General features: G+C 40.7%; 1 protein-coding gene and 1 long non-coding RNA gene across 30 annotated transcripts in view; one reads left to right on the forward strand and one right to left on the reverse strand.

Annotated features, from left to right (window-relative positions):
* Nucleotides 1–16,533, forward strand: part of LOC136852620 (uncharacterized) — a 79,255-nt gene that overhangs the window by 52,548 nt on the left and 10,174 nt on the right. The window lies entirely within an intron of this gene.
* Nucleotides 13,043–16,533, reverse strand: part of RhoGAP93B (MyTH4 and RhoGAP_KIAA1688 domain-containing protein RhoGAP93B) — a 617,058-nt gene continuing 613,567 nt past the window's right edge. For all 29 annotated transcript variants that reach the window (XM_067127509.1, XM_067127537.1, XM_067127533.1 and 26 more), the window contains 2 exons: nucleotides 15,385–15,611; nucleotides 13,043–14,941 (listed from right to left, as the gene is read on the reverse strand). In XM_067127509.1, coding sequence (XP_066983610.1) covers nucleotides 14,737–14,941; nucleotides 15,385–15,611 — 432 coding nt within the window. In that variant the 3' untranslated portion in view covers nucleotides 13,043–14,736. The remainder of the gene's footprint in view (nucleotides 14,942–15,384; nucleotides 15,612–16,533) is intronic.

The raw sequence follows: 16,533 nt of genomic DNA on the forward strand, positions 1-16,533 counted from the left end.
CATCACAATTTCAACCCCTTCAGTATTATAAAAATCTCCTGTATTTTCCTTTGATAGATTTCAGGGGCAGGGCTGACACCAAAAGGTAAATGAATGTACCTATACCTACCAAAACATGTATTGAATGTTAACAGCTTTGAGTATTCCTCATCTACTTTCAACTGCCAGAATCCCTTAGTTGCATCTAATACTGAAAACACTTTAGAACCTGATAATCTTGTGGATACTTCCTCTGTAGTAGGCAGTGGATAGCGCTGTCTTTTTAGTGCTTTGTTAAGATCACATGGGTCTAAGCAAATGCTCAGTTTAGTACCTTTTTCCACAACTACAACGCTATTGACCCAGTCACTGGGTCTTGTTTCCCTAACTATCACTCAATTTATTTTCATGTTGTTCAATTCATCCCTTAGCCATTCTCTTAAAGCAACTAGGATCTTACAAGGAGGATGAGCTACAGGACTTACAGTCTTGTCAATTTTAAACCTAACCTCACCATCAAGGCACCCCAGGCCCTCAAAAAATCAAGATAATTCAATACCAGAGATTCAGCTTCACTATTAGGCTTAGGCTTATGTGTTAAGGAACAATCCTGCTATACAGTATCTCATTCAAAAACCTAATACTCTCGAGTAGGCCTTAACTCTGGCTTAACTTTTAATTTATCTAGGATGTTCTTTGGCGACACACTTCTGCTTCAGTATCCATTTGAAATCTTATTTCTCACCTTGTAACTATAGAGACATCACATCATCACTAGAAACACATTTCTGTTCCTCCGTTAGGCTGCGTACATGGTTTCTTAATTTTCATAATGTGAAGGTGGCCAACGAACTTTTCGTGATCCTCGTCTGAAGTCTCTGGATTTTCATCACAACTGCGTGGCCTATGCTGAGCACATTTTATTTGCTTACCTTTGTGCTTAGCTCCACTACCCTTATTTGGACACCTTTTTCTAAAATGTCCTAGAGATCCACACTTAGCACAATGCTTATTAGCTGCTGGACAGTTACTTTTTCCAAATATTGTACTGTATATGTATATAACCACAATACAGTACTTACATTCACCTAAAACAGAATTACCTTTCTTACACTCAGGCCTAGAATTTACAGCATTAATTGACGTATCATTACTCTTAGTAATACTATTTAGATCTTTCAGTTGCCTTTCACATGCTTCATGAGACCAGCATATCTCAAGAACTTTATCCAATGATACATCACCATGTCTTAGTAGCCTGCCACGAACCTGCTCACTAGTTATTTCACAAATAGCCTTGTCTATGATCATTTCCTCATACAAATCTCCAAAATTACAATTTTTAGCTTTAATCTTCAAGTCAGTAACATACTCATCAATATTTTCATCTACTTTCTGAACTCAAGTAAAAGACATGTACAGTACCTTTCATAAGTAATGTACTGCTTAGGCTCAAAGTAAGCACCTAACTTCTTAGCCACAGTCTTATAACATTTCTTCTCATTCTCAAAGGATACTGTATTAAAAATGTCCACTAAGCTCCTACTTCCACAGTTCAAAAGGAGAGTGATTTTCACACTGTCTTGCTTTTCTTTTTTCTCCGAGCATACCAGATAAATCTGGATATCTTCAGGTACCTCCTCCAGTTGACAACTTTATTGCCAGATAAATCCAATGGCCCTGGAAATTGTCCTTGGGAAGTCATCTCGTTAAGCAAAGTCAGTTGCTATGTGGCGAATCAGCAGTCAAGTGGTTCAGGCTTGGCCAGCCTACATAACCTCGTCCAGCAGTGGCAGCAATTCCGGCAACAGTATCACCATGTACAAGCCGATTCCAACTTCAATCTCAGGGAAAAAAAATTACTCTACCTCCTGGACATCAGTTGTAGCACATTAGTTTCCCTCTGCAGTTCTTGACAACTGACACCATGTAATATATGCAGGTTTAGGTAAACATGGTTCAAGCTTTCCAGTGTTTATTGTTATCCTTCAAGAGGGGCGTTCCATTTATAATACGTCAAGTAAGTGTGCCAAGCTGCAAATACAGTGGCAACAGCATAATCTTTTAAACATATTCACAAGATATCATTACAGCTTGGGCCCATTCAAGATGTACTGTATTTGTCTACAGCTGTATCTCTACAATTGGTCAGTCCTAGCCATGTCAGAACAACATTTGATTCAGGATAAGGATTGCATTGTGAACCTTTGCAAAAGATTAAGCAATGTGGTAAACTGAAAAAAATACAGCCACTTTCCTAAACAACAGAAAAGGTATCTGGGTATGCATTTGGAGTTGGTGAGGATCAAAACCTTCCCAGTGAACTCTATATAGTCAGATTCATGGAACTATAACCAAATTCCAGCATCATCATTAAGTGAAAACTGTACATAGATTGAAAGATCATCTTTGCACCAGTTCCCTATATTTATTCTCTTGTTTGGTAATAACGGAAGCTTGCTACGTCAGCCTTGTTTATCTCAAGCCCTCCTCTTGAACCTCAAGTAACCTGTTTAATGTAAACCGCTCTAGGCCATGCAGCATGATGGCATCAGACAAGAATTAATCTATAATGCCTATAGATGCAGTACACAAGTTTTAAGTGCTACTGAATACATCAGATGCAGTAAAACTTCTGACTGTATGTCACTTTCAGCTGAGGCTATTCTCTTCCCAAACGTGGTGCCTTGTGACATGTGCGTGTATGAGGACTACATGTGATCCAGTATTACCTTAGCTTACTTTAGGCTTGCAAGTACACTCTGAATATAGTATTTGAATTTTGAAAAATTTTTGTAGGCAACATACCACAAGCTAACTTACCTGCTCTTCTTGTTAGGTTAAGTTGTTGCTGCTTATAGTGTGTTTCCAGACCTTAAGCTAACCTTACAGTAAAAGCTACATAATGTTGACTGATGACAGTAATGCTACTGATATTAGGGTTGTGCCATGCATCAAGCCCCCTCAGAAATTAGTATAGACTCAAAACGTTTTAGAAAATTGGAAGACTTTTAAGCAGCATTGGATGACTTTTGTCATTCTCTCCCATTTAGATACCCAACCAAATGAAGTGCAGGTTGCTCTCTTGTGCCTCCATGCTGATTTTTGCTCGGAGAGTACAATGGTTTCGTGTTTGTTACTAGTGATGAATCTGGAACTGTTCTGTAAATCACTGAAAATTTTGAAGAATTTATGGTTGGTGGAAGAAATGAGACATGAAAGATTCCGTTCCAACAAGAGCTGCCTAGAGGAAGGAGAGTTGTTTGACAGATTTCTTTCAGATCTGAGAACTCTGGCTAAAACTTGTGGCTGCTGTAATAATTACAGTATGTTAACTCCATAATTAGAGATACTGTAGTATCACTTTGGGCATAAGGGATTGTAGTGTTCAAACAGAATTACTTAAGGTTAGAAACCTCACTCTAGAAAAATACATAGATATATGCAAAGCAGCTGAAAATGCTTCTTTAAAGAATTAGGTACTTCATCCTGACAATGTTTTCTGTACATAAAGTAGGCTATCAAAAAGCGTCACTTTAAACTCTCAAGGTTTTAGCAAATTATTGTATCAAATGTTAATACAAGAGAATCTAAATTTTGTGGTCAGAAACATATTTTATGGAAAGATGAATGTCATGCTCATGAAAAGAAGTGTGATAAATGTGGCCAGCATAATCATTTTACATGTAAATGTCCTAACAACTATGAGAGGAAAAATTTTAAATTTGTTGCTAGAAGCCAAAGTAAATCTGTAAATCAGATTGATGATTAATACTCTTCTGGAGGTGAATAGGTAAATTGTACTGATACTGTTAGTAATACAAAAGATGTTGAATGTTGTATGCTTGTAAATGGTAAAAGGTTAACTTTCCAAATTGGTACTGGTTGTAGTGTGAACCCTTTGCCTGTAAGATATGCCAAGAATGTTCAGAAAACAAAGGACTGACAACATGGAATAAACCCAAACAAGGTGTTTGTAGAGTGAACATTGTTAACCAGAAAACAAAAAAGAAGTATTCTGTAGAATTTATTGTTTTTGAAGAAAAATTTACCCCTTTAGTAGGCTTGAAAGTGAGTGAACAATTGGTTCTTTTTAATGTATGAATTATAATTTTGAAAGAGTATGTAATGTTAATGTTGAAGATTATAGCATTTGAATGTTAAAGATAACATACAAACAGTCATTTTGTCTGCTTGTTGTGTGCCAGTTTCTTTGCACCCCAAACTTAAATCTGAACTAGACATGTTAATCAGTCAGCCTTGGAGTGATTGCTTCTGTAGAATGACCTACACTCTGGGTCAACCTGTTGGTAATTGCAGCAGATAGAGATGGTAACTTGAGAATTTGTTTTGATACTAAAGAACTTAACAAAGGCCTTTTAAGAGAACACTTTACATTACCAGTTCTTGAATTAGAGCAAACAGGAGTCTTTTCTAAGGTTGATCTAGCTTAAGGTTATTCGCATGTTGTACTTGATGACCCTCTAGTCTGCTGACTACTTTTCAGACTATGTTGGTAGATACAGGTGGCTGCAGGTCCCTTTTGAATTTAAAATGCCCCCTGAAATTTTCTGGAAATTCATTCTTTAGGCCTTTGCTAAACTACCTGGCATTGTAGGAATTGCAAATGACATCATTATTCTTAACAAAACTCATTAGGATTATGACAGACATCTTGAATCATTCCCTGAGAGATGCCAAGAACAAGGTACTCAGTTGAATGAGGATAAGTTTACCCTTTGGGCAGATAGCATCACTTTCATGGGTCATGTCATTACTAAGGATGGGCTGCTCTCCGACCCAGAGAAGATGAAAGCTATTTCCAACTCTCCAACTCCTCAGATGCTTTCAGACTTACAGTAGTTGCTTTCTAGCTATGTTAAATCATATGTCAAAGTTTGTACCTCATCTAACTGATGTTGTACATCATCTTCATAATCTACTTAACTCTTTTGCTTTCTGATGACTGATATAGATTTCATTCAAATCTAATTTCTTCCCATTTTTATGACGTATGCAAACATAAAAAAAAAAAGATTGCACAAATCAGCAGACTAGATGAGGAACATCAGTTATCATCCTGTTTGCTAGATGGTTGTACAGGAAGCTTCAGGGTAGCTCTTTTGTTCCAGACCTTGAGCTGCTGTGGAAAATTCCTTTCAGCAGCATGTGTGACATCTGAATATCTGCCTTTCTTCCTGTCAGTGTAATTTACCAAGTTTGTCCCTCCAGGTCTCAGATAACCCTAGTAGCTCCTTGTTGGCCCCATGCCAAGTGGTATCCTAATATGCTAGCTCTTCTGGTCAGGGTGCCCAGAGATTCCCCTTTGACCCACTCTTTTACTCATCCACCTTTGTCAAGACAAGCCCCTTTCAGTCCCTGAAGTGAAGCCTAATGCTCGGCCTTGACCGAGGTCTTCCGACTGAAGAGCATGGAATGCTTGTCCTCTTCAACCTAACTTGGGTGCCATAGAGCCCTTGAGAGATACCTCAGATCAAGGTTACACCCACAAGACTTGTTCCAATAGCCTTGTTTGGATCTCTGAGGGTGGAGACTGCTTCACCACATTCTTGATTTGTTGCAAAAGCTCAGACAGGAGTTTCAAGAATTCTTGGTTCCATATAAGTAACATACCAAGTAATTACATAGCTATAGTTTCCACCCGCTCGGCAGTTTAAATTTTAAAAATCGCGGTAGTGCTTTGATAGTTTAGTGTAGGTGACAAGTCCCACCCACCAACAGGAGTATTGGAAATGACTTAGCAGAAAACCTCATTACAGGCAGTCCTCGGTTATTGGTGGGGGTTCCATTCTGGGGGGTATGATGAAACCGAAAATCGCCACTAACTGAAAATCGGTGATTTCCGGCACTTTTTCAGCTATTTTTGGGCTTATCGGCGCCGAAAAGTGCCGATTTTCGGTTATTGGCGCCTCTGTTAGGTATGTATTGGTGCCAATACCCAGTTATCGGTGCTGATAAGCGGAAATTGGCGATTTTCGCCGCCAAAAATTGCTGATTTTCGTCGCTAGACAAGCCCCATAAAACCAGATCGTCATTAACCAAGCCCGCAGTTAACCGGGGACTGCCTGTATGTTTCTGTCAGCTCTCGAGTAACATCGGGGTTTGCTGCACCTTTTGTTTACTGATTTACGATTGTATGGCTGGATTTCGGTGAAGTATTATTGCTTTTTTGAGTAGCCTTCAAGCTTTTATAAATTTATTTTTTGTTCGTTCTATCTAATATCATTCTTCTTTTTTACGTTCATATTTTAACATTGAATTTTACTAGTATGTCATCATTCACTTATTCATTATCAGTCATATCATTAATTTATATATTTCACCTTCATTATGGCACTGAATAATCTTGATGGGTTCCAGCGCTTGGTCTTCAAGACCTAAATTTCATAATCAATCAATAGTTTTCAGGATCATTTTTCTAGTTCTTTGGCTATTATTATGTCTGATTCAAGTTCACCTATTTTTGCTTTTGTAGCGAAAGTTGCAAACCAGATTAGTCAGTCTTCGTATGACTCTCATACAATTTACAGTAAATGTAGGAGGCAATTGTTAGCAAGAGTAGAGGGTACTCAAATCTCAGCTGGACAAGTTAGAGAGTGATAGAAAGGAAAGCGGCCTCTAGAACCGAGAAACGAGCTTCCCTTAGCCCAGAATTCTACCCTAGCCTAGGTTATAAGATGCTCTGCTATTCCTTCTTCCCACCCTTCCTGCCTTTTTCCCCTACTACTAGCCCTCCTACTTTTAATCCACCTACTCCTGCGCCTGGCTCCCTTGCTTCCGACCCTTGCCGTTGCCAGTCTCGAGTCCAGGTTTAACAAGAATTTAACCTAGTAGTGATACAGTGATGGAGGAGGTGGCTACTTGTCCCGTTGGTTCTCCTAGACCAAGGTCACTGTCATACTTCCCTTAACCAGGGAGAAGACATAACAAAAGTTTAATGGAGGCCGAGGGGGTTGGCCCACGGGTAGTTACCCCCTCACTTGAACTTGTTGTGTCTTGACAGGAGAAAGTGCTGTGCAAGTGGAGGAGGTGGCTGCTCGTCCTGCCAATTCTCCTAGATGAGGGTCCCTGTCATACTCCCCTAAACCTGGGAGGAGTCATACCAGAGGTCCAGGGGGTGTTGGTGGGTTTTGCCCACGAGTAGTTGCCCCCTCACTCGAGCCTGTTGATCGATTCCAGGCTTCAACAAAAAGCCTTTGGAAAGGTGTCTCTGTGGATGTGTGTCGGTTATCATCCGACTCTCAAGACTCCAGCCCAGACTTGGAAGCACCGCAAGTGCTTTCTAGTTTCATCTCGTACATTGAAGGGGCAAGCAGGCGATGCTGGCTGCTCTTTTCTGCCCAGTTAGCGCTTTATGGAGTCGGGTGCAGTCCTCAACCTTCTTGCAGCAAATGGGACAGTGGATTTTTTCTCTCTTAAATGTACTTCTGATGGGTGCCAGTATTTGGCTCCAAGTGCCCAACGATCCCTCTCAGGCACCTGTGGTCTTCGTTCAAGCACCCATCTCTTCACGAGCGCCTGACCCCAGCTTGTGAGTGTCCACCACCAGTTTCTGAGCTCCTGGCGCCAGCTCCTGAGCACTCGGCGCCAGTTGCCAAGCTCCCTGCGCCAGCTCCCAAGCGCCCGGTGCCAACTCTTCAGTATCAGTCTCCTGCTCGGAGCGCCAAGCGCCTGTTTCCGACCACGGGTCTCCTAGCCTAAGCAGCTCTCCTTCAATATTTGTGGCCGAGCTTTCCTATGCTTTTTTGGCTCCTGCTAGCCCTGGTATCACATATCTTTACCTTCCTGATGAGGAGCCATCCAGATGACAGACCTAGGCTCCCCATATGATGCTTTCCTTGTCTTCTAGGAAAACACTCAAGGAGATTGAAGTTTGGTTTTCTGCTAAGAGGGAGCAAGGTAAGGCTTCCTTCATTTTTCCTCCCTCACGCTTAATCCATAGGAGGTTTCTTTCCCTGCCAGGGAAGCTCCTTCTCCCCAACGCTCAGTGTTTTCATCAGCAAAAATTGTTTTTTCATCAGCAGAACTTGATCTTGTCAAGACCTCTTTGAGTTGTTTAAAACTTTAATTATCTTGGACTGGATGGTGAGGCACTAGCCAAGAAGATTGAAGATTGCAATGATTTGTGGAGTCTTTGCCTCGGACTGGCTAGGAGTCCTTTCTCATGCAGACAAACCCTCAGGAATGGCTCTCTTGAACTTGCGACTCTTTTCCCTTTGAGGGTTTTGAAGGAGAGATTTTTGATGCTCCCATTCCACTAAAGGAGTCACTCAGACCCAGAAGTCCGACCTTCAATAGAAGTTGACTTAGGATCTTCTGGCACATTCTTCCAAATGCCCCAAGGATTTGTCCATGTTTGTTCCTATGACATCTTTCCTCTCCAACAACATCCCTTTCATGGGAGTAAGCCCAAGTCCAGTCTAGGACCCTATCCAGTGTCCGCTTCTTGACAGGGAAGTTTCTGGGATGTGGTCTCCCAAAGAACAGAACCTTCTCATCTCCGTCAGAGAGCTGAAAGCTATTCACTTAGGGCTTCAGTTCTTCTTGACCCTAGTTCACAACAAGGCTGTGGCAGTCCTTTCAGACAATACCACAGTCCTTACGTACATGCGAAAGCAAGCCAGCTCTCACTCTTTTTTCTCTGCCAGACAGCAAGAGACTTTCTACTGTAGACAGATCATATTGAGCGAGTCTAGTCACTCGATTTTTTCAGGGCAAATTAAATATTCTGACAGATGAGCCGAGCCGTCGAATAGTAGGTCCTTCCCACCGAGTGGACCTTAGATCCCCTGGTCTATCAGAATCTGCGATACTATGGGACAGGCCGACATTGGACTTGTTTGCCACCTCTAGGAACTACACTGCCTTCTTCTTTTTTGTTCTCGGGGCCCCTGACCCTCTAGCATGGGCAACAGATGCCATGCAGCAAGATTGGTCCCGCTAGGAACAAGAACTATCAAGAGGAGCTCAAGTCCTTGCCCCAGAAATGAGGAAGAAGTCCTCCTTGCACAAGTGGGAGCCAGTCTTCTCGAGTTTTGGGAGAAGTGAAGTATCAGAGGGACAGAACAGTGGATTGTCAAGGTTCCAATGGAGAGCTTCACTATTCCGTTCATGGAGAGCTCTCCTTTGGCCCCTCCTCCCATCATTTTGATGGCCTACTCAGGAGGCTCAGGAGAACATTCGCCCCTTTTGGAGGAGGTCTCCTCTCTCCTTCGAAAGAGAGTAGTAGAATAAGTTGAGGACATAAACTCGAGGGCTGCTTCTACCATCTGTTTGTGGTCCCCAAACCATCAGAGTTTGGAGACCAGTCCTCAGCATAAGTGCCCTCGATCTCTTCATCCAGCAGACGAAGTTCAGATGGAGACAAGCCAGTTAGTCCTTTCATCCATTCACCAGGTCGATTGGATAATAACCTTGGATATGCAGGATGCATGCCTCCACTTTCCCTTCCTTCTGGGCCCCAGGAAGTATCTAAGGTTCATCTTCCAGGACATTCTGTCAGGCACCCCACATCAGCATCTAAACGCCTGTCTCCTCTCGGAGTGCCTGGCTCCACCCAAGCGCCCAGCGGCAGCTCCCAAGTACCCAGCACCAGCTAAATCTCCAGTTTTGGGCTCTTCGCTTCGGCCTCTACGGCACCTCAAATGTTCACTCGAGTCCTTGCTCCTCTAGCACATGGCTTCATTTAGTAGGCATTAATGTTAGTCTATATCTGGACGACTTGCCTCTTCGATCCCCTTTGAGGAAAAGTCCACGAATATATTGTACATCTCTCTCAGAAATCCTAGTTGACCCCGTCACAACAGTTCCTTTATTTGGGGATGAGTCTCAACTCTCAGAGTTTTCAGATTTTTCTGTCTGCTAAGAGAATTGCCAGCTGCCTTCAGACAGTCCACAGTTTTTAGCCCCTTCATCTTGCTTAGCCCATCAGTGGATGAGCCTATTGGGGACTCTGTTGTCCATCAAGATGTTCATCAAGTTAGGCAAACTTCTCATGAGAGTTTTGCAATTCTTCCTTTAGGCCAACTGGGACAGGGAAACAGCCAGACACCTACGCGTTTCCCATAAACGCGATAATCAAGTTGGACCAGCATGGTGGCAGTCTGAAACGTAAAATTTCAAAAGGAAAGCCATTCATCCTCTGAGCCCAGACTTAGACTTCTTTTTAGACTCCTCAGTTCTAGGTTGAGGAGTCCTTGTGGGGTACACCTTTCCGCCTTTCAGTATGGTCAGGGAAGTGCTGAACAAGTCTTGGGCTCATCGCAACATTATGATGGCCCACGAAAGAATGGTTCCGGGACCTGCTACAGTGGTAGGTGGACTCTCCGAGACTCCTTCCCCTAAAAAAACCATGTCTACTCAGACAACCTCACTTTAAGAGATACCAAAGGGTTGTCTGTTTTTGCCCTGACAGGCTTCAGACCGTCTAGAAGCTTGTCAGAGCATAAGAGTTTTTAAGACATGCTGCAGAGGCTATTGCAAGATGAAGGGATCGATTTCCTAGCAGCATCTTCCAGGCTAAGTGGGCAATTTTCCAAAACTGGTGCCGCAGACTTAATGTTTCTTCTTCTAAGACTTGTGAGACCCAAATTTGCAGATTTCCTTCTTTATCCAAGGAGATCTAGGAATCTCTCATCCTCCACCATTAAGGAGTATCGAGCTGTGTTTAGTTCAGTGTTTAAACATGGGGGTCCTGAATCTTGCATCAATCCCAAATCTTAACAACCTCGTCAAGTCTTTTGATACGCCTAAGCAGAGAAGTAAGATCCAGTTTCCTGGAACCTGGACGTAGTGTTGAAGTGGCTGACAGGTCCCACTTTCCAACTTCTTCGTTCCTCTTCTCGGAGAAACCTTACCCGGAAGACTCTCCCTTGTGGCCTTGGCTACTGCTAACATATTAGCGAGTTCCAAGACATCGATAAAGGGTAAATTTTTTCACAAGGAGATGCAGTTTGCTTCTTTACCCTTGGATTTGTAGCCAAGGACGAGGACCCTTCCAAGCCCGGCCCCATTCTTTCTCCATTAAGAGGAGAGAGTTTTTTTGTCCTGTTAGGGCTGTAAGGTATTACCCAAGTAGGACCGAGAAGATCAGAGGACCATCCAGTAACCTCTGGCGCTCTGTCAAGAACCTGTCTTGCCCTCTGACTGAGAAGGCGTTATCCATCTTCATCAGAAACTTAATTTCTGAGGCACACTCTCAGATTCAGGAGGACATTTTGCCTACTTTTACTTTGGAAGCTCATCATGTCAGGACAGTGTCTTCCTTATTAGCTTTCAGACACATATGTCACTCACATCCATTCTACAGTTGGCCTACTGGAAGTGTGAACCGATCTTCGCGTCTCACTACAGGCAGTCCCCGTTTATTGGTGGAGGTTCCACTCTGATGGCGTGATGATAACCGAAAATTGCCGATTTTTGGTTATTGGCGCCTCTTTTAGGTATGTATTGGCGCCAGTACCCAATTATCGACGCCGATAAGAGGAAATCAGCGATTTTCATCACTAGACAAGCGCCGTAAAACTGGATCCCTGATAACCGAGCCCACTGATAACCAGGGACTGCCTGTATTTGAAAGAAGTTGAAACAGTGATTAAAAATTGCAGTACCTTGGGGCCATTATCAGTGGCTGGCATGGTATTGGGGGAGGAAGAATAGTTCTCTCTCTTTTCTCTTACTATCTCGTTGCCTTAAAGTAGGGTGTCGAATTTTTGGGAGCCAGGGGGTACAGTGTACCTGGAGTACCCACCAGTCTCTGTGGATGGGTTGTGGTGTTTTCAGTGTAGGTGAAAACGTTTGGTTGTTTTTATTGTGGTGCTGTGCCTAGGGCAAGGGCACTTACTGATGCTTTGCTAGCCATTGGACATATCTTTTGCTGCAAAGCTTCCACCAAGTAGAGGCACTCCACGGCTATACCGCCACGCCACTACAGGTTAAGATGAGCACCAACCAGAGACAGTAATTACTTGCAGTAGCTCTCTTACCAAATAAGGAAACAACAAGCATTGTCTTCAATGCCAGCAACTTTTCTATTTCAAAGTCATTACCATAACTTAATGTTTTGGTGTAGAATATGTCCATGCATCCCACCTTCTGTCAATGTGGATTCACCTTTGTAATTACTTGGTACGTTATTTATATGAAGATGTTATTTTCATGATAAAATCAAGTTTCATATATACTTACCAAGTAATTACGGATTGGAGCCCTCCCTCCTCCCCTCTCATGGACATACGGGCATACACAGAATGAGGTTTTCTGCTGGGTCGTTTCCAGTAGTCCTGTTGGTGGGCAGGGCATGCCACCCACACTAAACTATGGGCAGCTTAAATTTAAAAAATTTAAGCTGCTAAGCGAGTGGAAACTATAGCTATGTAATTACTTAGTAAGTATATATGAAACTTAGTTTTATCATGAAAATACTGTAACATTTTTGTACTTCTGAGAATATGTGAGTGGAAAGCTGGATGAAATGCTTTTGTAGCCAGTGTGAGCCCTGTTCACTATCTAATGAAAACCCAACCTATTAGACCAGAGTGTCAGGATTTCTTAGTAATAGCAGTTGGCACAAGAAGGTTGTGTGCAGAACAATTAACAGTTTCCTGAAGCAAGAGCTTACAAAGCAAGGGGCATTGGCCAATCCCTAGGTGTTCGGAGACTTTTTCAGTTTACAGATAATGACAGCAGGTGTTGGGCAGAACCTTACTACCTTTACCTTATATTACCAAAGGGACATGGACTCTTCTCCTTGGGACCTGTGGTGGCTTCTGAACTGGTTCTTGGACAAGAAAGCACTTCGCCTAAAGTATTCGGATGTCGTAAGACTGGAGGTTGAGTGAGTGATTGCCTCTCTCACTTCTTCCATTCTTTCTCCCTTCCTCTGCAAGTTACTGATCAGCCATTATTATGGATACAAATTGGTCTCAAGTGTAACATCTTTATATTTCTTATGGTGTCACAGTATTTATAACTATTTTAAAATACTGTATTGTAAAGTATGGTTGAATTTTAGGATGCCCCATACAATGAAAGTTACAGTGAATTAAGTATACAGTCTTTAATATGCATATAATACAAATGATTTAAATCCTTATAACATTTTGAAATACAACTATACAATATATAATACATAAGGACATCTGTACATGATGCTTCAAACCATAATAAATTATACAGAAAATTTTTAACAAATTATGCTGCATAGCCACTATAAGCTAAAAAGGCCTAAACAAAATTTAATGAATCTCCGATTTCTTTTTTTTTGTACAAAAAATTCAATTTGTGCAAGAAAGTCAGGCACATATAACATAATCCTTATAAAAGGAATAACTTTTAAATGTTAAAGCCTAAATAATAACATCCACATTGGGTTTACATGCATTTAAAAGAAACTTGAGAACACACTCACACAAACCAGCGCAGTTGCCGAGAGTCAAACTTGGCCTACCTTTCAAAGGCAAATGTCTGTTTTTTCCTTTGCTAGTTTGACAAACTGTCAAGGTATTCTGGCTTTTAACTGTCACAGTATTCTGGCTTAAGTATCCATCAACTAGTTAGTTTTATTCTCATACATATCCCACTTGCACTTCTTTCACACTTAAAAGATAGCAAGAATTATTTCCTGGAAACTTGTAGCAAAAAGGTGTTACTATAGATTGTAACAAACTCCTGTCAACATGGTATAAAAATAACTATATCAAAGAGGGTTATAACAAAAGCATGTGTGCCTGTAACAAATGCAAAAAACTAGCTTTGATCAGTTATTCATTTGTTGAAGATTGGCACAAAGGTCAAGAAATTTTTTTTTTAAGTTGAAGACTAGATAATTAGGCATGTCCGTTTTCTCCTCCATCCTACAACAATAAAAAGTTGGTTGTGTTGCCTCATGAAGTTGCAGGTTAGTAGCTCAACACCATGTCATTGTAAATTCTTTTTAAGGCATCCTCCTCAGAGCGACCTCACTGTCAAAGATATAACCTTTGGTATTTACAAGAACACCCAATTCCAGTTTAGCTAAAAGGTCCTTTTATTTTTCCTAATCCTAAAAATACAATACAGTATTCTGAATATCAGAATTCCAATTAAACTTTTTTTTTGACAGTGACCATCATTCTGGAATGTTGCTTTCACAAGATTTTAGTTCAGGTGAGCATGGATTAAAGTACTGAATCATATATCCCTGACAAAATTAACATGTAAAATTTCCACTCAATATCAGATATTCACTACTGGAATGTTTACAGAATGATTAATTTTGTATAAAAATGACCAGTGAAAGGTCAGGTATCCCAATGCTATGGCTTTAAATCAACGGACATCAAATCACAGCTCTATCTCTGTAGTACCAAAATTGCTATAACCTGGTGATGTCAACACATCTTTTAAAGTAATACATATAAAGCTATGTTTTTATTCAAAATAATAATTGGAAGCTTGAAGAATTCCTCCAATATGATCTTTTGACTTTGGTTTAAATAACTGGATTTGATTTTGGGAACCACTAAAGACTCTGTAACCTGTGCCTATGACATCATACAGAGCTGAGCACCATAAGAGAATGTGGTATCCAAAACCTTACCATATTCTAAGGATACGTCCCTCACTGTCCTGACTTTGTCTCTCACAGAAAAGAGATACTTTTGATACAATATATATATGTATATATATATAACAGCAATTGACATTAACATAAAGCCTCCAATCTAATTTTCATGAAAAATAAAATGGATGCATGCTTCAGACAACACCTTCCATAAATGTAGTATCTAAATGCTGAATTAGAGTTCTTATGAAGGCCATCTCCTTTCGTGTATTTTCATAAATAACACGTGGATCATCACTTGTACAACGCAGGCAATTAGGTGCCATAACCATGGCCAGATTGCTTGCATCCATCTTTGTTGCTGACACAATGTCAGGCTGGGCAAAATACTGTAAAAATCTGTAAGGGAAAAATTATAAGTATCACTCACTGCTAAAATGCTATTTGGCACCATCTTGAATATGAATTCAAGGTGGAAACATCTAAATACTGTATGTATATTTGCAATATTTAAATAAAGTAATAGCAAACAATAACCAGTAACGTGTAATTACACTAGCAGCAGCAATCTGGACAACTCATTAAAAAATGCAAATTTAAGATCAATACGTCGAGGTGATCATGAGTTATGGAAGCCTGAATCTAATCACAGAAATCGGCGAAGTTTCTAGGTGCAAAATACCAAAATGTTGTTTCGAGTGTGTTCAAGAGTTAAGATTACTGTATTAAAAACAGAAAGTTCATTTACACTACATTTACAGAAGTTTAAAATTTAAATGGGTATTTTCATTTATATATTAAATTTAACAGCATTACTTTAAAAAAATGTTATTTTTCCTTACCTGATGAGATAAGAAAGAACTAGTCTGTTGATGTCTGGCAACTTGTTGACGAGGGCTACAGCTTGTGATGGTTCATCATGAGCATTAATGGCAGACTGATAAAGAGAATCTGGTATGAGTGGTTCATAAAGTTCACGATACCACAACTTGAGTAATGCTGCTGCTACATGAGGGTCACCACAGTCACCAACTTCCCACTGATCCACCACCTGCTTCAGCTGATGAACCTGAAAATTAAAGAAGTTTCCTTTGTAAGTGAAGTTGTGTAGAATACTTTAAATTTTTAACAACAAATAATAATTAACACTGTACAGTACTGTATGAACAGTCTCCTTACAAGGAGCAATGAGCCATACATTTTTGACTTGTTCCAACAATTATGAAGTGAAGTGAAATGCAGGGATGTGATGGACTGCATTAGCCTTCTGATCTCCAGAATCAACAGAAGGGTCATTTGTTTTGGGTGAGCACGGCACAGCAAATAGTGAAGGACTTCTCGCTAGAAAATGTAAGATATAATTTGGGGATATGGAGTTAATAATCTTCAATCCTCGTTTCATAAACTTCTTAAAATTCTGTGCATTCCGATATATTTTACTACATTAATGTCCCTAGTGCTGATTCTTCTGTTTCTCTGCCATGTCTTCCCCTGTTAATGATGTAATAAGTTCTTGAATCCTTCATTTGTTAAAACTTATTTATAGTCTTCAAATGTGCTGGTTCACCAAGCATGTTAAAGTATCCTTCAATGCTGACTTCTCTGGCTTCCCCATCAATTTGCAAATAATTAAAGACCACGAATTCATAGAGGGTTCCTGCACTTACAGTTTATTGTATTCATTTATCCATTGCAGCTCTAATGTATGGTAAATGATGATCAGCACTGCAAAATATCCTGAGCAGGGTTATGGACTAAAGGCTGCAGAAATTAGGTCATGCTGGGAGGTAAAAGAAAAACTGGCATTGTCGTCTTCATATTTGTTACAGTATAATGGGGCGCAACTGTCTACTATAAACAAACAAATTTTTTACCCTTTCTGTATGAAGTGTCTTCCCTTTGGGAATCAAACGGTTGAACCATTCATGTCTGAAAACTCTTAGCAACTAGTGGCTAAGTAGGCAGAATGGTGGTATCAGACTCCAGTACCA

This window comes from Macrobrachium rosenbergii, chromosome 25 (genome assembly GCF_040412425.1).
Source record: "Macrobrachium rosenbergii isolate ZJJX-2024 chromosome 25, ASM4041242v1, whole genome shotgun sequence".
Lineage (NCBI taxonomy): Eukaryota > Metazoa > Arthropoda > Malacostraca > Decapoda > Palaemonidae > Macrobrachium > Macrobrachium rosenbergii.